At 41.2% G+C, this 22,278-nt stretch overlaps 2 protein-coding genes across 13 annotated transcripts in view; one reads left to right on the forward strand and one right to left on the reverse strand.

The window, feature by feature from the left end:
- Positions 1-253: 253 nt before the first annotated feature.
- arl6ip5 (ADP ribosylation factor like GTPase 6 interacting protein 5) lies at positions 254-14,250 on the reverse strand. Of its 2 annotated transcripts, NM_001127430.1 has the most exon segments (5): positions 254-2,132; positions 2,205-2,257; positions 2,726-5,256; positions 7,556-7,773; positions 14,023-14,203. In NM_001127430.1, coding segments are annotated over 3 exon segments (567 nt in total). In that variant the 5' UTR covers positions 14,199-14,203; the 3' UTR covers positions 254-2,132; positions 2,205-2,257; positions 2,726-5,083.
- Positions 14,251-14,331: 81 nt separating this feature from the next.
- Positions 14,332-22,278, forward strand: part of LOC100489013 — a 29,665-nt gene continuing 21,718 nt past the window's right edge. For 3 of the 11 annotated variants that reach the window (XM_031901220.1, XM_031901221.1, XM_031901222.1), the window contains exons 1-10: positions 14,332-14,646; positions 17,277-17,333; positions 18,139-18,234; positions 18,689-18,784; positions 19,216-19,299; positions 19,517-19,600; positions 19,826-19,909; positions 20,140-20,223; positions 20,442-20,525; positions 20,863-20,952. In XM_031901220.1, coding sequence (XP_031757080.1) covers positions 17,286-17,333; positions 18,139-18,234; positions 18,689-18,784; positions 19,216-19,299; positions 19,517-19,600; positions 19,826-19,909; positions 20,140-20,223; positions 20,442-20,525; positions 20,863-20,952 — 750 coding nt within the window. In that variant the 5' untranslated portion in view covers positions 14,332-14,646; positions 17,277-17,285. Of the gene's footprint in view, positions 14,647-17,274; positions 17,334-18,138; positions 18,235-18,688; positions 18,785-19,215; positions 19,300-19,516; positions 19,601-19,825; positions 19,910-20,139; positions 20,224-20,441; positions 20,526-20,862; positions 20,953-22,278 lie in introns of all 11 variants that reach the window. The other 8 variants (XM_018093712.2, XM_031901218.1, XM_031901219.1 and 5 more) reach the window with 6 other exon arrangements.

Raw genomic sequence — 22,278 nt, forward strand, 5'->3', positions numbered from 1 at the left:
TTTTCTCTGTAATAATAAAACAGTACCTGTACTTGATCCCAACTAAGATATAATTACCCCTTATTGGGGGCAGAACAGTCCTATTGGGTTTATTTCATGTTTAAATGATTCCCTTTTCTCTGTAATAATAAAACAGTACCTGTACTTGATCCCAACTAAGATATAATTACCCCTTATTGGGGGCAGAACAGCCCTATTGGGTTTATTTAATTCCCGATGAGCTCCGAGCAATAAAGAAGGCGCAGGACGCAGGTTCGCCATTCAGAATGTCAGTTTATTAATATTAAATGCTTGTTTTCCCCAGATACAATGCTCCCATACACAACTGGGGAAACGGCACGATTACTGAACATGCATTACTATCAGTCAGGAATGTCGGTGATTCTCTGGTCTGGAACAGCAGTGCAAAAACTCTGAATAGTCAAACAGAAGATGCATTTTATGTTGCGGGGTGAGCCTGGACGTATGTTGTGAAGATATAAAAAGTCGAATATCATCCAAACCGGTTATAAATGTATTTAAAAATCTGAGCTGTCAATCATATATTTCCTGCCCCGCCTCTATGCCGAAGGCATAGAGGCGGGGCAGGCAATATATGATTGTCAGCTCAGATTTTTAATTACAATTACTCCAACTTTGCATTCAGCACTTCCAAGATATTACCTAGATGACATAGGCATAAGATTTTGGGGTAATACAAAGTTTCCCTTAATAACAGTGTACACAAAATGGCGCCGGCCTGCTGGCTGTGACTGTAAATCCCAGGACTGAAGGGGAAAAAAAATTAAATACTTTATACAGTGTAAGTAAAGTTTATTTTGCTCAACGAACATGATAGAAAAGGATTTGGAATTATTTTTTAGGGTAACAGGTCCCCTTTAATTCTAGGGGCAAACCCACCAATCAGCTCATTGCGCTGCCAGCAACTCAAGGGACTATGCATATAGCACTGAGTTGGTTCTTCTTGGTACATAAGGAGGCACACGGGGGTGGGGTGAATAATGTTTCTACCCAAAAACATATTTTTAGCAACCAAAAAAGGAGCTGGGGAACTCATAGATTAATATAGTTCTTAGTTGTTATTAGTGTTGCACTAATGCTACCAAGGCAGCCTGCATGGTGCTCGTGTAAGCGGCCATGTTGAAGCAATGACGGCTCAGCTGAGCACAGGCAGGACAAGAATGCATAAGAAATATATTAATGGGACCATGTCTACATCAAAACAGGTAATAGAAATCAAATGACACAACTGATAATGATTCCGTTAATGTGGCTCCGCCCACAGGGGCCTACAGGTCTCAGCTTAGTGGTTAGGCGTTGCAAGAAAGTCCTTGACCCAAGTATGGAATTTAAAGGGTTACTCTGGCTTCCGAACCAAAATTTGTTAAAGAGCCCCACGCAACACAGAAACCCCTAATATACCGGTCACTGTAAAGTCAAAAACGTTTAAATAAATCCCATGTTTATAGGCTGAAATCCAGCTGCAAAACAGTTCTTCTCTTTCTGCATCATTTGAAATCCTGGCAGGGGAGGAGGGACTAAAACACTGGTGTTATAAATTGTAACAAATTCTCCACAGCTTACAGACAGCATGCAGGAACTACATAACCCACAATGCATTGCACTGCGATGTTCCTTTCCTTATTGACATCACGTGTGCAGGGAATTGTGAGATTTGGAGGCTGAGGACAGGCAACTAAAATTTCAAGCTACAAGCATTGACAGCAACTACAGGGTTCCTACCCTTTGGAAACCACAGCTCCATGATGTTGGCTGAGGATGCTGGGAGATTTAACCAACAAAAGACAGGCATGACGCCTCAGCATTAGTTCCGTTGCTTCCAGTAGGGTACCACCGAGCTTGCACTGATTACATAGGAGCGGAGGAGTAACGAGAAGAGGGGGAGTCGCTGCCTCCTAGTTGCTGTACCTCATGGAAATGTAAAGAAAACAGCATTTCTATCCTTGGGTGTACAGTAGCTATGAGTGTTCCAGCACCCAATCGCTTAACAACACGAAGAGAAAGGCAAGAATTTAACCACACAGTCACAACGTTTTGCATAGAACTCATAAATACCGGGTTTATATATTTACATATATCTTCCTAGAAAAAAAAATAAGTCTAGTCTTGACCTAAAGCTTAGAGCAGGTTGCAAGTCTAGTCTTGACCTAAAGCTTAGAGCAGGTTGCAAGTCTAGTCTTGACCTAAAGCTTAGAGCAGGTTGCAAGTCTAGTCTTGGGCTAAAGCTTAGAGCAGGCTGCAAGTCTAGTCTTGAGCTAAAGCTTAGAGCAGGCTGCAAGTCTAGTCTTGGGCTCAAGCTTAGAGCAGGTTGCAAGTCTAGTCTTGAGCTAAAGCTTAGAGCAGCTTGCAAGTCTAGTCTTGGGCTAAAGCTTAGAGCAGCTTGCAAGTCTAGTCTTGAGCTAAAGCTTAGAGCAGGTTGCAAGTCTAGTCTTGGGCTAAAGCTTAGAGCAGGCTGCAAGTCTAGTCTTGGGCTAAAGCTTAGAGCAGCTTGCAAGTCTAGTCTTGAGCTAAAGCTTAGAGCAGCTTGCAAGTCTAGTCTTGAGCTAAAGCTTAGAGCAGCTTGCAAGTCTAGTCTTGGGCTAAAGCTTAGAGCAGCTTGCAAGTCTAGTCTTGAGCTAAAGCTTAGAGCAGCTTGCAAGTCTAGTCTTGGGCTCAAGCTTAGAGCAGGTTGCAAGTCTAGTCTTGAGCTAAAGCTTAGAGCAGCTTGCAAGTCTAGTCTTGGGCTAAAGCTTAGAGCAGCTTGCAAGTCTAGTCTTGAGCTAAAGCTTAGAGCAGGTTGCAAGTCTAGTCTTGGGCTAAAGCTTAGAGCAGGCTGCAAGTCTAGTCTTGGGCTAAAGCTTAGAGCAGCTTGCAAGTCTAGTCTTGAGCTAAAGCTTAGAGCAGCTTGCAAGTCTAGTCTTGAGCTAAAGCTTAGAGCAGCTTGCAAGTCTAGTCTTGGGCTAAAGCTTAGAGCAGCTTGCAAGTCTAGTCTTGGGCTAAAGCTTAGAGCAGCTTGCAAGTCTAGTCTTGGGCTAAAGCTTAGAGCAGGCTGCAAGTCTAGTCTTGGGCTAAAGCTTAGAGCAGCTTGCAAGTCTAGTCTTGGGCTAAAGCTTAGAGCAGCTTGCAAGTCTAGTCTTGAGCTAAAGCTTAGAGCAGGTTGCAAGTCTAGTCTTGAGCTAAAGCTTAGAGCAGCTTGCAAGTCTAGTCTTGAGCTAAAGCTTAGAGCAGCTTGCAAGTCTAGTCTTGGGCTAAAGCTTAGAGCAGCTTGCAAGTCTAGTCTTGAGCTAAAGCTTAGAGCAGCTTGCAAGTCTAGTCTTGGGCTAAAGCTTAGAGCAGCTTGCAAGTCTAGTCTTGGGCTAAAGCTTAGAGCAGCTTGCAAGTCTAGTCTTGAGCTAAAGCTTAGAGCAGCTTGCAAGTCTAGTCTTGAGCTAAAGCTTAGAGCAGCTTGCAAGTCTAGTCTTGAGCTAAAGCTTAGAGCAGGTTGCAACCTGTAGCTTCATAGATGCTCCAATAATACAACTTCCAGCCCTCGGCCTCTCAGAAAGGGTCGGACATTCCTGGCTTGGAATCATTTAGCAGTTTGCCCCGTCTACTAACGAGACAATACATGGATCAGAACGCGTGCAAATGTGCAAAGGAGAGGGGGAAACCCTCGAAGCAAACAGTCGAAAAGCAATGTCAATGCCAAAGCAGCCAATGCAGTCTTGTCCTGAAAGCTATACTATATCTACGGAATTACAACAATGTGGGATAAGAAAAAAAACCCAAAAACGATTTATACCCTTTTGTCATTTCTAGAAAATCTAAACAAAAGCTCAGGTCTATCTCAGAATGATTCTCACTACAGACACCGTGTGTCCTACTGGTCCGTCCCTAATCAGATCAGACAAGTCCCAATTCTCACAGCGGCACAGATATATTTGGGATAATAATGTTACAATGAGGCAACCCTCCATCCCCATTATTAGCTCAGGTTTAAAGTTCCAGATGTTGGGGTGCACATTACCTTGCCATTATGTGTAAATCCTCACAGCAGTGCTGTCTACATGTGGGCTGTAGCTCACCTTAAGGTATTATTGACAGCCCAATGTATGAGAATATATAATACAGCCATAAGGGTGATTTAGCCCCCATTTCACAGCACTGCCGTAAAGTGCTACTCACATGCAGGCACAGCTAATTTGTATTTGGCCCTATAATCCTGAGCAGGGACATAACTGTAACCATTAATCTGAGTGCCCAGATGGATGCCCTCCCCTAAACTGCATGGAGATTCCATAGACTGAATGGGTTGCGATTTATTTCATCTGGATGACGCACTCTGCACTTGAATCACAGAGACATCTGTAGTGAGAATATTAAGGGTGAAGACACACAGAGCTACTAGTAGCAGCTACGTTCATGGTTACTAAACTCCAGAAAATCCCCTGCCATAGACAATACTGAGAATTGCCTCTGCTTAAACACACGTAGAGACAATTATCAGTAAATGATCAGCATTGTCAATTTTAGTAGCCACGACAAGTAGCTGCTACTAGTAGCTCCGTGTGTCTTCACCCTACCATGCCTGGATCAGCAATGTGTTTGTATGTTGCAGCTACCTGCACTATACAACTCGAATTACAAATTTGTTTTGGGGATCAGAATCTGGATAAAGGGTATTTATTTCTTTGTCAACAGATGACACCAGCATGGATTTTCCATCGACCTACAGCAAAACACAGTGTTAATTGGGCAAAGTTTGGCCTGATCTTGCATCCCAAAGCAGCTTTTATTTATAATGTACACGAGCAGTATAAGCCGACTGCTGATTGGCTGTTATGGGTTACAGGAGCAGGGCAAACTTTGCCTTTAGTGCTTTATGCTAAAAGATAGGGAACCCGCTGCATTCCAGAAGCAAATGTAATACACACCAACGGGAAAGCTCCAGGTCCCCCACATTTACACTGTAATAAAGACAAGGAAATGTGGCATCTTTGGCCAGATATGTGGGGCAAACACGGCAGGACACCCCTGCCTAGTCACACAGGAAAAATAAACCTCTGCACGTAACCGTACATGTAGGGTTAATGAAACAGAGTCCTTATTCTTTCGCTTTGCTAATGAAGTCTGAGATTTTAGCAAAGTTTTCTTCTTGTTGTTCCAGAGCCTCGAGAACAATGCCCATCGGGGTCTTCTTTAGCCCAATGCCCTCCATCTTGTTCTCCACTTTGTTCTTCAAGTTCCGGAGTCTCAGGGAGGCATGGATGAACATCACTGCAACACAAATGGCAGCGTATACGTTAGCATGGTCATTACCGAGATGCAAAGCATTGCCCTGTTCCAGTAACCCATAGCAACCAATCAGCAGTTGCATCCAGTATACTAACTGCATCAGACTAGAAATGCTTAGTGGTGATTGGACCACTTTGCCCTACTTACTAAATTAAGGACTAGCTTACTTTTAGAAATGGCAGAAGCTAATGTATCATATGGTACCAGCTTAGAGAATTTATTTTTATATTGCGCCATTAAAAAAACAGGGAATAAAATAAAAATAGTAAATAAAGTAGGGGCATACAAACACAAGACATAACAATATACACTTACTGCACAAACAGCTGTGATCTACCTATTAATGCCCCTTATGTACTTTATTTCTAGGAGCTCCCTGGTTACCAAAACACTATGCCGAACAGGAATCCTATTAAAACAGATTTAAAAAATGAACATTCCTGCCTCCCTCCCCCCCCCCCCCCCCCAGCAAAACAACGCAGAGGCCAATAATCACATAGCCGTGGTCCCTTTTATCATTAACACCTTGGTGTCAGACTGTAAAATACATATTAACACCACGTAGGCTAAAGGGGGATCTATCAGTCCCAGAACGGACATATTTCCACTGTGTACCTGTGAAATTTTAAGAAGCTTTAACAGGGGCCCTCAGGGTACTATCTAGGGGTGGGGGTCTCTGTACTTTAGGTTTAGTGCCATTCTCTCTCCTATGGCTTTGCACAACAGAAGCAGCCGCCTCAAATGCCCTTCTATAGAGCATAGTAACTGGAAAAACCCTGTGTATATTACTCCCAGAATGTATTAGGTGGAGCAAGTTTGATGAAAAACAAAGGGTGTGTTCACTCAGGCAGAAAAGTCAGTACGGGTGTTGGGACGGATTAGTCATAAGCTGTAAAAAAATACATGAGGTTTCGAGTGATGGAGTTTTCCAGGATGTGTGTGCACGACACATGGGTAGTTAATAGAGCAAAAGAGAAAAAACAAAACTGTGAGAGAGATATTTGGATCGAGGACAGTGCTGTATTCTGTCAGCCGTATTTTGGCTATGAAACGAGTGAATATCCCTTGCAATAGGGGATACTGAGATTTTCCTCTTATAAAACAATTACATTGCCCAAAGCAGAAGGTATTTTTGAGCAATTAAGTGATTTGGGTGTTTTGAGGCATTTTGTAGCTGCCGTGTCATTGCCCTTATAGTGGCACTTTCAAGCAGGTTTCTAAGCTATTGAGACAGTCAATGTACCTTTCTGTCCTGGGATTGGAAGAATAAACTTTCATTTGTTTGCAATGAGCCCTGTCAGTTGGGAAAATACTGCTATGAATAAAACACAGGTGCATGCCAAAAAGCAACACAATCCCTTTACTGCAAGCAAAACCCAAATGAAACCTTTAGATTATATATGAACAGAACAGCATTAAGTCCAATATTTATTCTTGGCTTTATTTGCCCTTGAAATAAGCAGCTATGCTTAAAAAAATGCCACAGTGGAATGCACTGCAAAGCCTATAATTTGGATTAGTCTGTCTGATGTGGTCTTGTATCATTTTCCTTCCATATGCTTCTCCCCAAGTAAATGGAGCATTTCAGTAACTAAACTAAAGGTGGCCATACATGGGCCGATTGTAGCTGCCGATATCGGTCCCTTAAGGTCCCCATACACGGGCCAATTGTAGCTGCCGATATGGGTCCCTTAGACCAATTTGGCATCTTATCGGCCCGTGTAGGGGCAGAAACAAGGGGCCTGGCCGACAGATATCTGGCCTGAAATTGTCCAGATATCGATCGGCGAGGTTAGAAAATTCAGTCGGATTGGGGACCGCATCGGTTCATTGATGCGGTCCCCGAACCGACTGCCCCATTGCTGCCGTTAGAATTCGCCTACATGTTACCCGATATCACCCACCTGGCCGTGTATGGACAGCTTTAGACCGATTCGGCAGGTTATCGGCCTGTGTAGAGGCACAAACAATGGGCCTACCCAACCGATATCTGGCCTGAAATCGGGCAAATTTTGATCGAGCAGGTTAAAAAAAGTTAGTCGGATCGGGGACCACATCGGCTCGTTGATGCGGCCCCCGAACCAACTGCTCCCGTTACCAGCGTTCTAAATCGATTGTTTGGCCCCAGATGACCAAGTTAGCCTGAATTCACCCGATATCGCCCACCCCTAGGTGGGGATATAGGGAGAATATCCGCTTATGGCCACCTTAAATCAGACCTGAATTTTACTTTCAATTTCAGCTAATAACATTTCATAAATACACAATGGGAGTAACTCACGTAACATGGGCAGGGTAATTCCGAACACAAACACCATGACGTCCCCAAACAGCGAGATAATAAAATAACTGGACACCAGGATGGCCAGGATAAAGGCGGTGGGATACTGCTTCTTAAATTTGCGGAAGAAATCCTTGTTGTGGGACGTCCAGACAAAGCCCAAGAAGATCAGGACTACGATGGTGCCGCCCAGAATCATTCCAAACGGGTTAAAAAATCTAAGGAAAAAAAAAAAAATGAAATTAGCGGTTTATGTTTTATCCTGGGTTCTATAGAAACGGAAAATTTGGCAAGCATTGGAGCCAATTATTCTGGCTGTAGGCCCAAACGAACTAAGCAGCTTTCGGCCGTCTCTGTGTATGGGCAGTTGCGTGGCATCCTTTATTATTATTATTTTTATCAACATTTATTTATAAAGCGCCAACATATCCCGCAGCGCTGTACAATAAGTGGGTTACATACATTGGACATACAGAGTAACATATAAAGCAACCAATAACCAATACAAGAGGTGAAGAGAGCCCTGCCCAAAAGAGCTTACAATCTACAAGATCCTTCCATTCGGCCCGCAGACTAATCAGTCGGGTACCTTGAAGGCTGGGACGGAGTATGGCAAATGTTGCAAATGCCAGTAATGGACATACTTTGGGCTTCTCTGTCGATTTTGATTATTATTTCTTAGGGTGACGGGGTCCCCTTTAACAGCAGATTGTAGAGCAAAAACAAAACACATATTTCCTATTTACAACAATAGTCACAAAGTATGTTCAGCACAAGCCCTATTCACTGCACTGAGGTAGACAAAGGAGGTACATTTCCCCTTTAATAAGATCTACTTATCCATTTATGGCTACAGCATTGCCATTCCCACCGCCGGCCACGGACACCACGTGAGATGGATAAAAACGCTCCTGCTGTATATTTCCATTCCTGCCTTCACCTGCTGCGGCCAATCACGCTCCCCCTCTCATTGCAACACCATGCATACTTGGGCTGGCACGTTAGCGGAGGGCAGCCGTGCCGGAGGTGGGATTCAGCAACTCTCGTTTATATTTAGAACACAACTTTCGTCTCTGGCCTGGAAAAATGGAATCACTTGGCAGATGTAGTTTTGCCAGATGTGCATTCCCAGACCAACGCCCTACAGCCGACACTACAGCGAGCTGGGAGCATAGAAATCAGCTAGAATGGCACCGGGCATTTGTATGGATAGGGTGGTCCATATTACAAGTCACATGATTTGTTTGACCAAAGATAGACAGCCATCTGATCACAGTAAGCTACACTAGGCAGAAACCCACACAGTCTATTCCTCCTACTGCCGAGTAAATAAAGTCGTAAGTCAACAGAAAACTGATCATTTCTCTTTAAAGGGAGATGGAAGGGCTAATAAAGAGTTAATCTCAAGCTGCAGGCATACCTTCAGTTCTCTCAATTAAGTCTCCCCATATTTCTCCCGTTCAGATGATCAGAAGCCTCATAGAAAAAAAAAAACCGCTGAGCTGTGTAAAGAAAGTTCCCATAATGCCTTGCTCCTGCACCGAGACCAAGACCAGTGCACATGCTCCGCTAGTTAGACTATGAGTCAGCTTCCTGCTGATTGGCTCAGATCCACATTCCTAAGGTGGGGGAGTGAGTTCTTGGCATTCTTGAGGGAGGGGGGGGAGAGGAGAGAGCTGTGTGTCTCTGGCACAGGAAAACAAACACAACAAATCCTTTTTCTTTTGACAGAGGACTCAGGGCAGTGTTTCTGTGAGTGCTTATGGCTGTATTTACATTGACCTTTCTGATAAATCTTACTTAGTTTTTACCTTTCCTTCCTCTTTAATGGAGGACTAAATTCTAAAATTGAATACGACTATAAATACCATATTTTATATACAGAACTTACAGTACCAGCCCAGAGGTTTAGCATCTCTATAATAGTAATGATTCAGGCCTTTGAAGTTGTGCATAGCTGTTCTTTCAGTTAGGCCATGTTTTGTGTGTCAGTGGCACAGCACGTGCTCAGTGTGCTCTGGGCTCTGTCATAGAAGCTGATGCTACAGAGCTGCTTAGGAAGCAAAGAAACTGTGTCTACTACCCCTGCCTCGTAGCTGGGATATCACTATGACAAGGTACATTATTTTAGAGAATCCTGCATGGTTATTATGGGCTGCAACAAGTATGCATAAAAATAAATCCGATCAGCTGGCTCTGAGGTGTCAGTGTATCTGTACTAATGCAGGAACAGCCCAAGCAGCATATGGTAACAAATCTATCTTCTTTTATTGATGATTTTACTGATTTACCTTGCCCAAGTCTCCCATTGGGAGAGGACTAAATTGATGTGCTGATGCAGTCCGACAGGTCTCATACGCCTGCAGTATGATCTGATTGTTGGTCTATTGGCCGCAACACACAGGGGGGCAAACAGGGCACAGATCATCCAAATAGTCAACATGGCTAGCTTTGGTCCCATACACAAAAATGGCACAGGGGGCAGGCAATATCGGCCTGTGTATGGTTTCATGCTTCAAAAGGGACAATGGCCTAGGGCAGGGGGCCCCAACCTTTCTTACTCGGGAGCCACAGTCAAATAAAAAAAAGACTTGGGGAGCAACACAAGCACCATAAAAGTTAATGGAGGAGCCAAATAAGGGCTGTGATTGGCTATTAGGGAGCCTCTATGCACCCTATCAGCTTACAGGGGCTTTATTTGGTAGGAAATCTTGTTTTTATTCAACCAAAACTTGCCCCCAAGTCAGGAATCGAAAAATAACTCCCTGGTTTGGGGGCACTGGGTGCAACATCCAAGGGGTTGGGGAGCAACATGTTGCCCCTGAGCCACTGGTTGGGGATCACTGGCCTAGGGAAAATGGCCTAGTTGCCAGGTTTAGCAGATTAAAGATTAGTTAAAGCTGAATGTCACTAGAATTACATCCACTCTTTGCATTTTAGCAGTAACTTCACCTTTTCTGCCACAAAAAACATCAAACAATGAAACTATTTCAACATATTGAAATATACAAAGATTCAGTGAAACATTTGTGCCAAGACCAACAATTTCTGATCCCACAAACTGGATTAGGCATAAGTAGATGGGGCCTATGGAGCGCAGCTACACACACAACAGATTAGAGGTTACATAAAGCTGCCAGGCTCGGAGCATCTGTTACAGTTAGTCCCAACCTCGTCTGTAAATGTAATTACCGGCAAGCATTCTGCAACGCTGACAGTTCAAAATTAAAACAAACATCTCCCATATATGTAAAAGAAAAAATATATAGAATTGTGTGTTTTTGTATTGGGTTTTATTATTTGTATTTTAACATGACTGTAGATCTCTTTTAACTAAGCTGTTAGAAATAATATTTTGGCTGTTTGATGTACCCAGAGAATAGAGCTGGTGTATGCTTCTGCATTTACACCAGCTCTATGTTGTTCTATTTTTATAGTCGGCTTATTAATGGGGCTAGCTACAAAAACAACTTGGGTAAAACACAGAAAAAAAGCCATTTTTCATTTACATATACAGGTATGGGACCTGTTATCCGGAATGCTCCAGACCCAGGGCTTTCCAGATAAGGGATCTTTCCATAATTTGGATCTCCATGCCATAAGTCTACTAAAAAATCATTTAAACATTAAATAAACCCAGTAGGCTTGTTCTGCCCCCAATAAGGGGTAATTATATCTTAGTTGGGATCAAGTACAGGTACTGTTTTATTATTACAGAGAAAAGGGAATCATTTAACCATGAAATAAACCCAATAGGGCTGTTCTGCCCCAATAAGGGGTAATTATATCTTAGTTGGGATCAAGTACAGGTACTGTTTTATTATTACAGAGAAAAGGGAATCATTTAACCATGAAATAAACCCAATAGGGCTGTTCTGCCCCAATAAGGGGTAATTATATCTTAGTTGGGATCAAGTACAGGTACTGTTTTATTATTACAGAGAAAAGGGAATCATTTAACCATTAAATAAACCCACGTCCCAAGCATTCTGGATAAGACGTCCCATACCTGTACTAGTCTATTAATATTTTCTTAATATTTTCACACTTATGGGGCAATATCTGTCTCTCTAAATACAGGTACAGGTACTGTTTTATTATTACAGAGAAAAGGGAATCATTTAACCATTAAATAAACCCAATAGGGCTGTTCTGCCCCCAATAAGGGGTAATTATATCTTAGTTGGGATCAAGTACAGGTACTGTTTTATTATTACAGAGAAAAGGGAATCATTTAACCATTAAATAACCATGAAATAAACCCAATAGGGCTATTCTGCCCCCAATAAGGGGTAATTATATCTTAGTTGGGATCTCTAACTCTAACTTTCAGAATGCCAAACCTAGATCTTCAAAAAAAAAAAAAAAAAAAGGGGGGCAAACACCACAACCACAAAACAAAAAAAAGACCAATTGCAAATAGTCTTAGAATAACAGCCTCACGTTATAAAATAGTTTTATGGAGGCCTACCCCTTTAAGTGTGAGTCAAGTGATATATATGCAGTGAATCAGCAAACCCTCGGCAGCTGTTCAATTCCCATTTAAGAATGCAGAACAGATAAGATATTGGGAAATGATGGAAACTGTAGTTGAGTTTTATTTAGAGAGACAGATATTGCCCCATAAGTGTGAAAATATTAAGAAAATATTAATAGACTAGTACAGGTATGGGACGTCTTATCCAGAATGCTTGGGACGTGGGGTTTTCCGGATAAGGGATCTTTCCATAACTTGGATCTCCATAAGTCTGCTAAAAATCATTTAAATATTGAATAAACCCAATAGGGCTGTTCTGCCCCAAAAAGGGGTAATTATATCTTAGTTGGGATCAAGTACAGGTACTGTTTTATTATTACAGAGAAAAGGGAATCATTTAACCATGAAATAAACCCAATTGGGCTGTTCTGCCCCCAATAAGGGGTAATTATATCTTAGTTGGGATCAAGTACAGGTACTGTTTTATTATTACAGAGAAAAGGGAATCATTTAACCATTAAATAAACCCAATAGGGCTGTTCTGCCCCCAATAAGGGGTAATTATATCTTAGTTGGGATCAAGTACAGGTACTGTTTTATTATTACAGAGAAAAGGGAATCATTTAACCATGAAATAAACCCAATTGGGCTGTTCTGCCCCCAATAAGGGGTAATTATATCTTAGTTGGGATCAAGTACAGGTACTGTTTTATTATTACAGAGAAAAGGGAATCATTTAACCATTAAATAAACCCAATAGGGCTGTTCTGCCCCAATAAGGGGTAATTATATCTTAGTTGGGATCAAGTACAGGTACTGTTTTATTATTACAGAGAAAAGGGAATCATTTAACCATGAAATAAACCCAATAGGGCTGTTCTGCCCCCAATAAGGGGTAATTATATCTTAGTTGGGATCAAGTACAGGTACTGTTTTATTATTACAGAGAAAAGGGAATCATTTAACCATGAAATAAACCCAATAGGGCTGTTCTGCCCCCAATAAGGGGTAATTATATCTTAGTTGGGATCAAGTACAGGTACTGTTTTATTATTACAGAGAAAAGGGAATCATTTAACCATTAAATAAACACAATAGGGCTGTTCTTCCCCCAATAAGGGGTAATTATATCTTAGTTGGGATCAAGTACAGGTACTGTTTTATTATTACAGAGAAAAGGGAATCATTTAACCATTAAATAAACCCAATAGGACTGTTCTGCCCCCAATAAGGGGTAATTATATCTTAGTTGGGATCAAGTACAGGTACTGTTTTATTATTACAGAGAAAAGGGAATCATTTAACCATTAAATAAACCCAATAGGACTGTTCTGCCCCAATAAGGGGTAATTATATCTTAGTTGGGATCAAGTACAGGTACTGTTTTATTATTACAGAGAAAAGGTACTGGTTAAAAATTAGAATTACTTGCTTATAATGGAGTCTATGGTAGATGGCCTTTCCAGAATTCAGATATTTCTGGATAACGGGTTTCAGAATAAGGGATCCCATACCTGTACATAATACAATGTGTTGTACTGCTGTATATCCCTAGGAATACAGTAGCTCCTCCCTTTCCCAGTACTTCCATTGACGGTAGGTCTATCAGTAGCGCGTAGTCCATACATGGAAAGATTGTGTAGCCAGAAAATCCCCTGCCATAGACAATACTGAGAATAGCCTCTAGTTAAGCACATGTAGAGACAATGATCAGTAAATGATCAGCATTGTCTATTTCTGTAGCCACGACAAGTAGCTGCTACTAGTAGCTCCGTGTGGCTTCTGCCTATAACACTATGATGATTATATATATATATATATATATATATATATATATATATATATATACCCTGTTAAAACTCACTGATCCATAAAATGTATGTTATATATGAAGAAGGAATGGCTGGCAGCTGTATGGGTTTTACAGCAGCCCTACCTATAGGAAACCTATACAGTCAGCCCTATGCCACCCTGGCACCTCTCTCCTTACCCCACCAGGCAGATGACGGCGGCTGCCATGGCCAAATAGTTGGTCTGGTAGTAGAGCAGGTTGCTGATCACTCTGTTATTCCATTTAGAGATATCTTTGAAGTCGGGCACGGCGAATCGGTCGCTGCCGGGGAAGAAATCCTCCCAGGGTCGGAGAGGAGCTACCTGCACATCCATATTGCCTCTGTACCAAGTAGCGGAGATGGGAGAGGCCAACGCGCATGCGCTTTACAGCTCTTATTACCTCACCCTGTCAGAGCCAACATTCCCAGTGTGCATCGCGCTCGCTTAAGCTGAAGTACGCATGCGCTTTACAGCTCTTTTTCCCCTCATCCTGTCAGAGCCAACATTCCCAGTGTGCATTGCGCTCGCTTAAGCCCTACGCATGCGCGTAGGAATGCTATAGTCAAAGCCAAGCGGCTCCGGTGTGTAGCGTGTAAGTTTGTGTATTTTTGTGTGGTAATTTATTATTCGAAACGCTACTACGCATCTCTTTTCTGCGCGCCTGGAGACGCTCTAGCCCCGTGAAGTAAAGTTCGATGGTTTTTTTCTCAGAACCAGCGCTACCGGAAGTGGTACATTATTTTTAAAAGCGGTGGAACTGGGAAGCAACAACAACAACAAGGTGTGAATGTGTAAAAACAAACGTATTATTAGCAAAGGGATAGGAAAGTGCAGCAGCAAACAGGCTAGGATTGCTAGTGTCGGGGTGTTTATGCGCTTTTCTGGCGACAAGGTCACAGGCGGCTGCCACTACAACTCCCAGCATTCATAGCTAGCTTTTGTAGTTCACAGGAAATAGTCATTGATTTAATATTGGTCTTGTGTGAGACACAAACAGACTCCTTGCTTATTTCCAAAAATGTTTATATGGGTTTTGTAGCTTTTTGTTACGTGGGTCATTGTTGCATATTGTGGGATGTTGTAGGATGTGAGTGCATTTTTTTTTTAAAGAGGGCAGTTGTGTGCATGTGACTATATTACCTGCCAATATCTGAAAGTGGCAATTACCAGCACTGGAAAACATTGGCCACACTCACGTTATACAGGCATTGGATCCCTTATCCAGAAAGCTCTGAATTATGGGAAGGCCATCACCCATAGAGCCCATTTTAATCAATAATCCACATTATTAAAAATATGGATTCCTTTTTCTTTGTATTAAGAAAACAAAACTTTTTATTTGTTCCAAACTAAGCTATATTTCAACTATTGTGTTTATTTAATGTTTGATTATTAAGCAGGATTTACTTTAACTTTGCCATCTAGGCGATATCTTGGAAGTGCTGAATGGAAAGACATAAGATTTGGGGGTGATACAGAATTTGCCTAAATAACAGTGGACACAAAATGGCGCCGGCCTGCTTCCTGTGACTGTAACTTTATTAAATTTATTTAAGTAAAGTTTATTATTTTGCTCTACTAACATGATACAAAAGGATTTGGAAGTATATCTAAAGGTGGCCATACACATTAAGATCCGCTCGCTTGGTGAAGTCGCCAAGCGATCGGATCATCTCCTGATATCCCCACCTACGGGTGGGCGATATCGGGCAAATGTAGGCTAATTCGATTGTTTGGCCCTGGGGCCAAACAATCGAATGTTAACGGCGGCAATGGGTGCAGTCGGTTCGGGGACCGCATCGGCTTGTTGATCCGACTAAATCTTTTAACCTGCCTGATCGATATCTGCCCAATTTCAGGCCAGATGTAGGTCGGGCAGGCCCGTCTTTGCTGCCCCTACACGGGCCGATAAGCTGCCGAATCAGTCTGTGGGGCTGATATGGGCAGCTACAATCGACCCGTGTATGGCCACCTTAAGAGTGACAGCTCCCCTTTAAATGTGGCCTGTAACTGGAGTCCCAAGCCGGACTTAGATTTCTTACTATTGAGTGCTATTCTGATACCTACTGGGAGCTGCTATCTTGCTCCCTTCCCATTGTTCTGCTGATCGGCTGCTGGGGGTGAGGGGGGGGGGATATCACTCCAACTTGCAGCGCAGCAGTAAAGTGTGCCTGAGTCTGAGCTTTCAGCCAGCGCTACACATTAGAACTGCTTTCAGCTAACCTATTGTTTCTCCTACTCCCATGTAACTGGAGGAGTCCCAAGCCGGACTTGGATTTCTTACTATTGAGTGCTATTCTGATACCTACTGGGAGCTGCTATCTTGCTCCCTTCCCATTGTTCTGCTGATCGGCTGCTGGGAGGAGGGGGGATATCACTCCAACTTGCAGCGCAGCAGTAAAGTGTGCCTGAGCCTGAGCTTTCAGAAGGAGCCAGCGCTACACATTAGAACTTCTTTCAGCTAACCTATTGTTTCTCCTACTCCCATGTAACTGGAGGAGTCCCAAGCTGGACTTGGATTTCTTACTATTGAGTGCTATTCTGATACCTACTGGGAGCTGCTATCTTGCTCCCTTCCCATTGTTCTGCTGATCGGCTGCTGGGGGTGAGGGGGGGGGATATCACTCCAACTTGCAGCGCAGCAGTAAAGTGTGCCTGAGTCTGAGCTTTCAGCCAGCGCTACACATTAGAACTGCTTTCAGCTAACCTATTGTTTCTCCTACTCCCATGTAACTGGAGGAGTCCCAAGCCGGACTTGGATTTCTTACTATTGAGTGCTATTCTGATACCTACTGGGAGCTGCTATCTTGCTCCCTTCCCATTGTTCTGCTGATCGGCTGCTGGGAGGAGGGGGGATATCACTCCAACTTGCAGCGCAGCAGTAAAGTGTGCCTGAGTCTGAGCTTTCAGAAGGAGCCAGCGCTACACATTAGAACTTCTTTCAGCTAACCTATTGTTTCTCCTACTCCCATGTAACTGGAGGAGTCCCAAGCTGGACTTGGATTTCTTACTATTGAGTGCTATTCTGATACCTACTGGGAGCTGCTATCTTGCTCCCTTCCCATTGTTCTGCTGATCGGCTGCTGGGGGTGAGGGGGGGGGATATCACTCCAACTTGCAGTGCAGCAGTAAAGTGTGACTGAAGTTTATCAGAGCACAGGTCACATGGCTGTGGCATCCTGGGAAATGAAGAATATGGCTAGCCCCATGGGAAATGTCACAATTAAATGTAAATGTAAAATAGTAGAGGTATTAAGAGAGAGTTTGTCTTCAAGTATTAGCTCTAGTATGATAAATATGGCAGCACTGCATACGCTAGGTGCTCTGCGATAATTTGCCAGCCCATTCAGTGTATTTTTCTGATTTTTTATTTTTCTATTTTTGCTGAATTGCCGTCTTTTTCCCTTGCAGAACTTCAGCATGAGCAGCTACAGAGACAAACCCTGGGCCAACATTCCTGATCGAGAGGTTGGAAAGTTTATTTAATGTCCTTGGTGGGCAGATATAATTTGCTGTAGACTATTAGCAGTGTGTATTAATAAAGCACCAACATATTCCAGAGTGCTGTAAAATAGAAGGGTGAATACAATTACTGACTGAAAGAGTAGTTAAAGAGGGTCCTTCTCAATAGAGCTTAGAACAGGGGTCCCCAACCTTTCTTACTCGTGAGCCACAATCAAATGTAAAAAGACTTGGGGAGCAACACAAGCACCATAAAAGTTCATGGAGGTGCCAAATAAGGGCTGTGATTGGCTATTAGGCAGCCTCTATGCACCCTATCCGCTTACAGGGGCTTTATTTGGTAGGAATCTTGTTTTTATTTAACCAAAACTTGCCCCCAAGTCAGGAATTCAAAAATAACTACCTGGTTTGGGGGCACTGAGAGCAACATGTTGCCCCTTGATACTTAATTCCATAACTATATATGTGTTTATTAGTATAAATTATACTGCCTTGCCATGGTTGGGTCCTTGGATCTGTTCCAGTGAGGGCACTGTCTGCAAGGAGTTTGCATTTTCTCACTGTGCTAGTGGGGGGGTTTCCTCTTTGTACTTCAGTTTCTTACTAAGCACCCCCCCCCCAAAAAAAACCCAAAAAACATATAGGTGCATTAAAGACCATAGTATGGGTGTAAATGTGTCAGCTTCATTAGGTTAGGGACTGATATGTGAATGGCGCATAATTGCTGAGGCACTATTGATTATTTTGACACCATGTAAATAAAGGATTAATAATTACATATTTCTACAGTAAAACAAAAACTCTCTTACAGGACAGGTTAAATATGAGTGGAATTTCATCATCGCATTCAGCACCAAGATCATATGAGAATGAAAGAGCATTTCAAATGGGACACTACAGTGACTATGTAAGGTTTTTTTTTTAATTATCGCATTTTAGAAATGTATTGTACACTTTATAATAGTTATTTTTTAATACTATTGTTCAACACATTGTTTAGTAAACTGAGCAAAGTATGAGGCAGCTGGATTCACATTACAGTGCTAAGTGGCCAAAAGTTTGCTTTGATGCATTAATTCCTGTGTAGCACATTGGTGTTGGGCCAAATTCATGACATTTGTGTGTTTAATGTATTTTTATTATAGTACTTGGATATTTTTCCATGTATTTTTATGCATTCTGTCAATATTTGATATGGCTCTATTATCTGGAATGATTGGGACCTGGGTTTCTGGATAAGGATTTTTTTCTGTAATCTGAATTAATATATTTTAAGCCTACTAAAGAGCATATAAACGTAATTAAATCCCAACAGAATTATTTAACTACCAATAAGAATACAGTATTTTTTTTCTTTACAGGACAGGGTTAAAGCAAGTGGGATTTCATCATCTCTGTCAGTGCAAAGAGCCTATGAGGATGAAAGACCGTTTCAGAGGGCACACTATAGTGACTATGTAAGTTTTTTTTCTTTTTACCTAAAATGCAATAATTAAATGTATTTACACTTTTTGTGTAAAAATGAATACAAGGAGTTTGCACTGAACTACTTCCGTATTTATTTCCTGTTATAGTTAGTTTTTCACTGCAGGGCTAAGTTGCTTAAAGTTTGCTTTGCTGCATTTACTCTGTAGCATGTTGGTGTTGGGCCAAATTCATTACATTTTTTTAGTAGCAGTATAACATCTTTGTGTTTACTGTATTTTTAGTAAACTATTTTGCTGTGAGTTCCATGTAATTTTCTGCATTGTCACGCGTGAATGTGACTTGGATTGTAAGCTCCATTAGGGTAGGCAGTATAATCTTTTTAAATTGCTATTATATATGTTACTGCAATGTAAACAAAGCATTAATAATATATTTCTCCATTAAAAAATATCTTTTACAGGACAGGGTTGACGAAAGTGGGTTTTCATCATCTCAGTCAGCCCAAAATACATACAAGGATGAAAGACCATTTCAGAAAGGACATGTAAGTTTGTTTTTTTTTATGTAAAGTTTTGAAAGGTTTTCTCTTGGTCAGTTTCCTCTTACACTTGAAAACATACAGGCAGGTTAATTGGCTCCCGATAAAAATAGTCTATTCTGTTTGTGAATGTGACATTGCAAGTTTCATTAGGGTAGGGACTAATATATGAATGATGTATAGTCTCTGTATATTTCTACATTAAAATATCTCTCTGTTACAGGACTGGGGAAATACCAGTGGGATTTCATCATCTCAGTCAGCTCAAAGAACATATGAAGACGAAAGACCATTTCAGAAGGGACATGTAAGTTTTTATATAAAGTTTAAAAAGTTTCCTCTTGGTATTTCAGGTTCTTCCTACACGCCAAAAAAAATAAAAAAATACAGGCAGGTTAACTGGCTCCTGATAAAATTGCTTGTTGTGTGTGTGAATGTGACTTACATTGTAAGCGCCATTTGGATAGGGCCTGATATGTATAATCTCTGTAAATTGTTCCTTATATTTCTACATTCAAAATCTCTTTTACAGGTCAGTGGTAATACAGGTGGGTTTTCATCATCTCAGTCAGCACAAAGAACATATGAAGATGAAAGACCATTTCAAAAGGGACATGTAAGTTTTTATAAAAAGTTTAAAAAATTTTCTCTTGGTATTTCAGGTTCTTCCTACACTCCAAAAAAAAAAATCACAGGCAGGTTAACTGGCTCCTGATAAAATTGCTTGTTATGTGTGTGAGTGTGATTTACATTGTAAGCGCCATTTGGATAGGGCCTGATATGTGGATGATGTATAATCTCTGTTTATTGTTCCTTATATTTCTACATTCAAAATCTCTTTTACAGGACAGGATAAATACAAGTGGGTTTTCATCACCTCAGTCGGCGCAAAGAACATATGAGGATGAAAGACAATTTCATAAAGGACCTGTAAGTTTTTAGCAGTATAACATTTGTTTACTGTATTTTTATTATAGTATGTTGTTTCATGTGATTGTATGCATTTTGTCACTTGTTAGAATGTGACTTGGATTGTAGGCTTTATTAGGGTAGGGTGATGTGTAATCTCTGTAAAGTCTACATGTTGCCAAAATGTAAATAAAGCATTAATATATATTTCTACAGTAAAAAAAAAAAATCTCTTACAGGACTGGGGAAATACAAGTGGGACTTTATCATCTCAGTCAGCACAAAGAACATACGAGGATGAAAAACCATTTCAGAAGGGACATGTAAGTTTTATCGGTACAGGTATGGAACCTGTTATCCAGATGGCTCAGGACTTGGTGTTTTCTGAATAAGGAGTCTTTCTGTAATTTGGATCTCCATACCATTTAAATATCATTTGAATATTAAATAAACCCAATAGGATTGTTTTACCTCCAATAATTAATTTTATCGTAGTTGGGATCAACTTCTTTCTAATTACAGAAAAAAGGGGAAATCATTTTAAAAATGTGAAATGTTTGATTAAAATAGAATCTATGGCAGATGGCCTTCCAATAACCGCAATGTAAATTGGGGTTTAGGATTGATAATATATATTCAATAAAAAAATCTCTTTTACAGGGAAATACAAGTGGGATTTCATCATCTCAGTCAGCGCAAAGAACACATGAAGATGAAAGACCATTTCAGAAGGCACACTATAGTGACTATGTAAGTTTTTGGTTTTTTTTCCGTTTACTTAAAATGCAATAATGTATTTCATAAGGGACATGTAAGTTTTTAGTAGCATAACATTGGTGTTAACTGTATTTTTAATATCATATTTTCATGTAAGTTCCATGTGATTTTATGCATTTTGTCACCTTTTTAACATCATAAAATGATTACTAGAACAGAGCTACCAGTTATAGTTTGTGCTACAGATATACAGGTATTGTTAATGCGACTTGCCGAATTTTTCTCCATGTCCTCCTCCACACACACTGCTGCTCCACATTTTCTGTTGTGTAGAAAAGAAGTGTTATCTATATATAGATAGGATGTGGTTCTGGCACAAGGAAGGTGCAACCCTTGCCCACAGTTAGATGTATGCCTGTTTGTAACACATAACCTTGCCAGCTCTCATGGTGCTGCTATAAAGCCCAAAAAATGACTGCTGCAGCTTTCTAGGCTAGGAACAGTGCTTTTAGCTGTTTTCCATGCTAGGAACAGTGTCCATGGCTGCTTTCATAGTACTGTTTTCAGGCTAGGAACAGTCAATGCACAGTTTTCCAGGCTAGGAACAGCACTGCTACTGATTTCCAGGCTTGGAATAGTGGATGCAGCTGATCAATTTTTCTCCACAATCTGCAAGTTGCAGTTGACATATATTTTCCCTCCCTGTACACTTTAATAATATTGCCCTCCTTGCCACAACTCCAATGATTTGCAGTCTGCTTAGTTTGCAAAGCATACTCTGCTCTCTTGGTTCTACAAAAGAAGAATAAACATAAGATTATCGTGTTTTTTTTTTTTTTTTTAATGGAAACAAACCAGGAATATCCAAAACTAAATAGGAATTCACTTTGGATCTCGCCCTAACTGGCCACAGCATTGGTCTCTACTTAATAATGAGCCCACAGTTCTAGGAACCAATGATATAAGGGCTGCACTGATACAGAATCTTACACAGACCATCTGGTGCATAGCCCCCTTCGGCAAGCTTTGATTGCAAGATCGCTACACCAAAGCCTGAAAGATGTAAACAGGCATGTCAGATTTACAATGTGTTTAACTGTGAGTATCCAAAATTCTATTTTGCCAAGAATTCAGTTTACATTGCACATACCTTTCGACTATTGTGGTACATTTTGTGGTAGGCCATCTTTGGAAATTTTCAAATTGTCTTCTAATATTGTCTATGAGGTTTATAGACGCAAACAGGCAGTAATCCCCTCAAAACAAAGACAACAATGGGTCTCATTTACTAATACTTGGGTATATTTGTCATGGTTCAGTTAAGGTCCCCCTTGGACCGATTCGGCAGCTAATCGGCCC

The sequence above is a fragment of the Xenopus tropicalis genome, chromosome 4 (genome assembly GCF_000004195.4).
Source record: "Xenopus tropicalis strain Nigerian chromosome 4, UCB_Xtro_10.0, whole genome shotgun sequence".
Taxonomy (NCBI): domain Eukaryota; kingdom Metazoa; phylum Chordata; class Amphibia; order Anura; family Pipidae; genus Xenopus; species Xenopus tropicalis.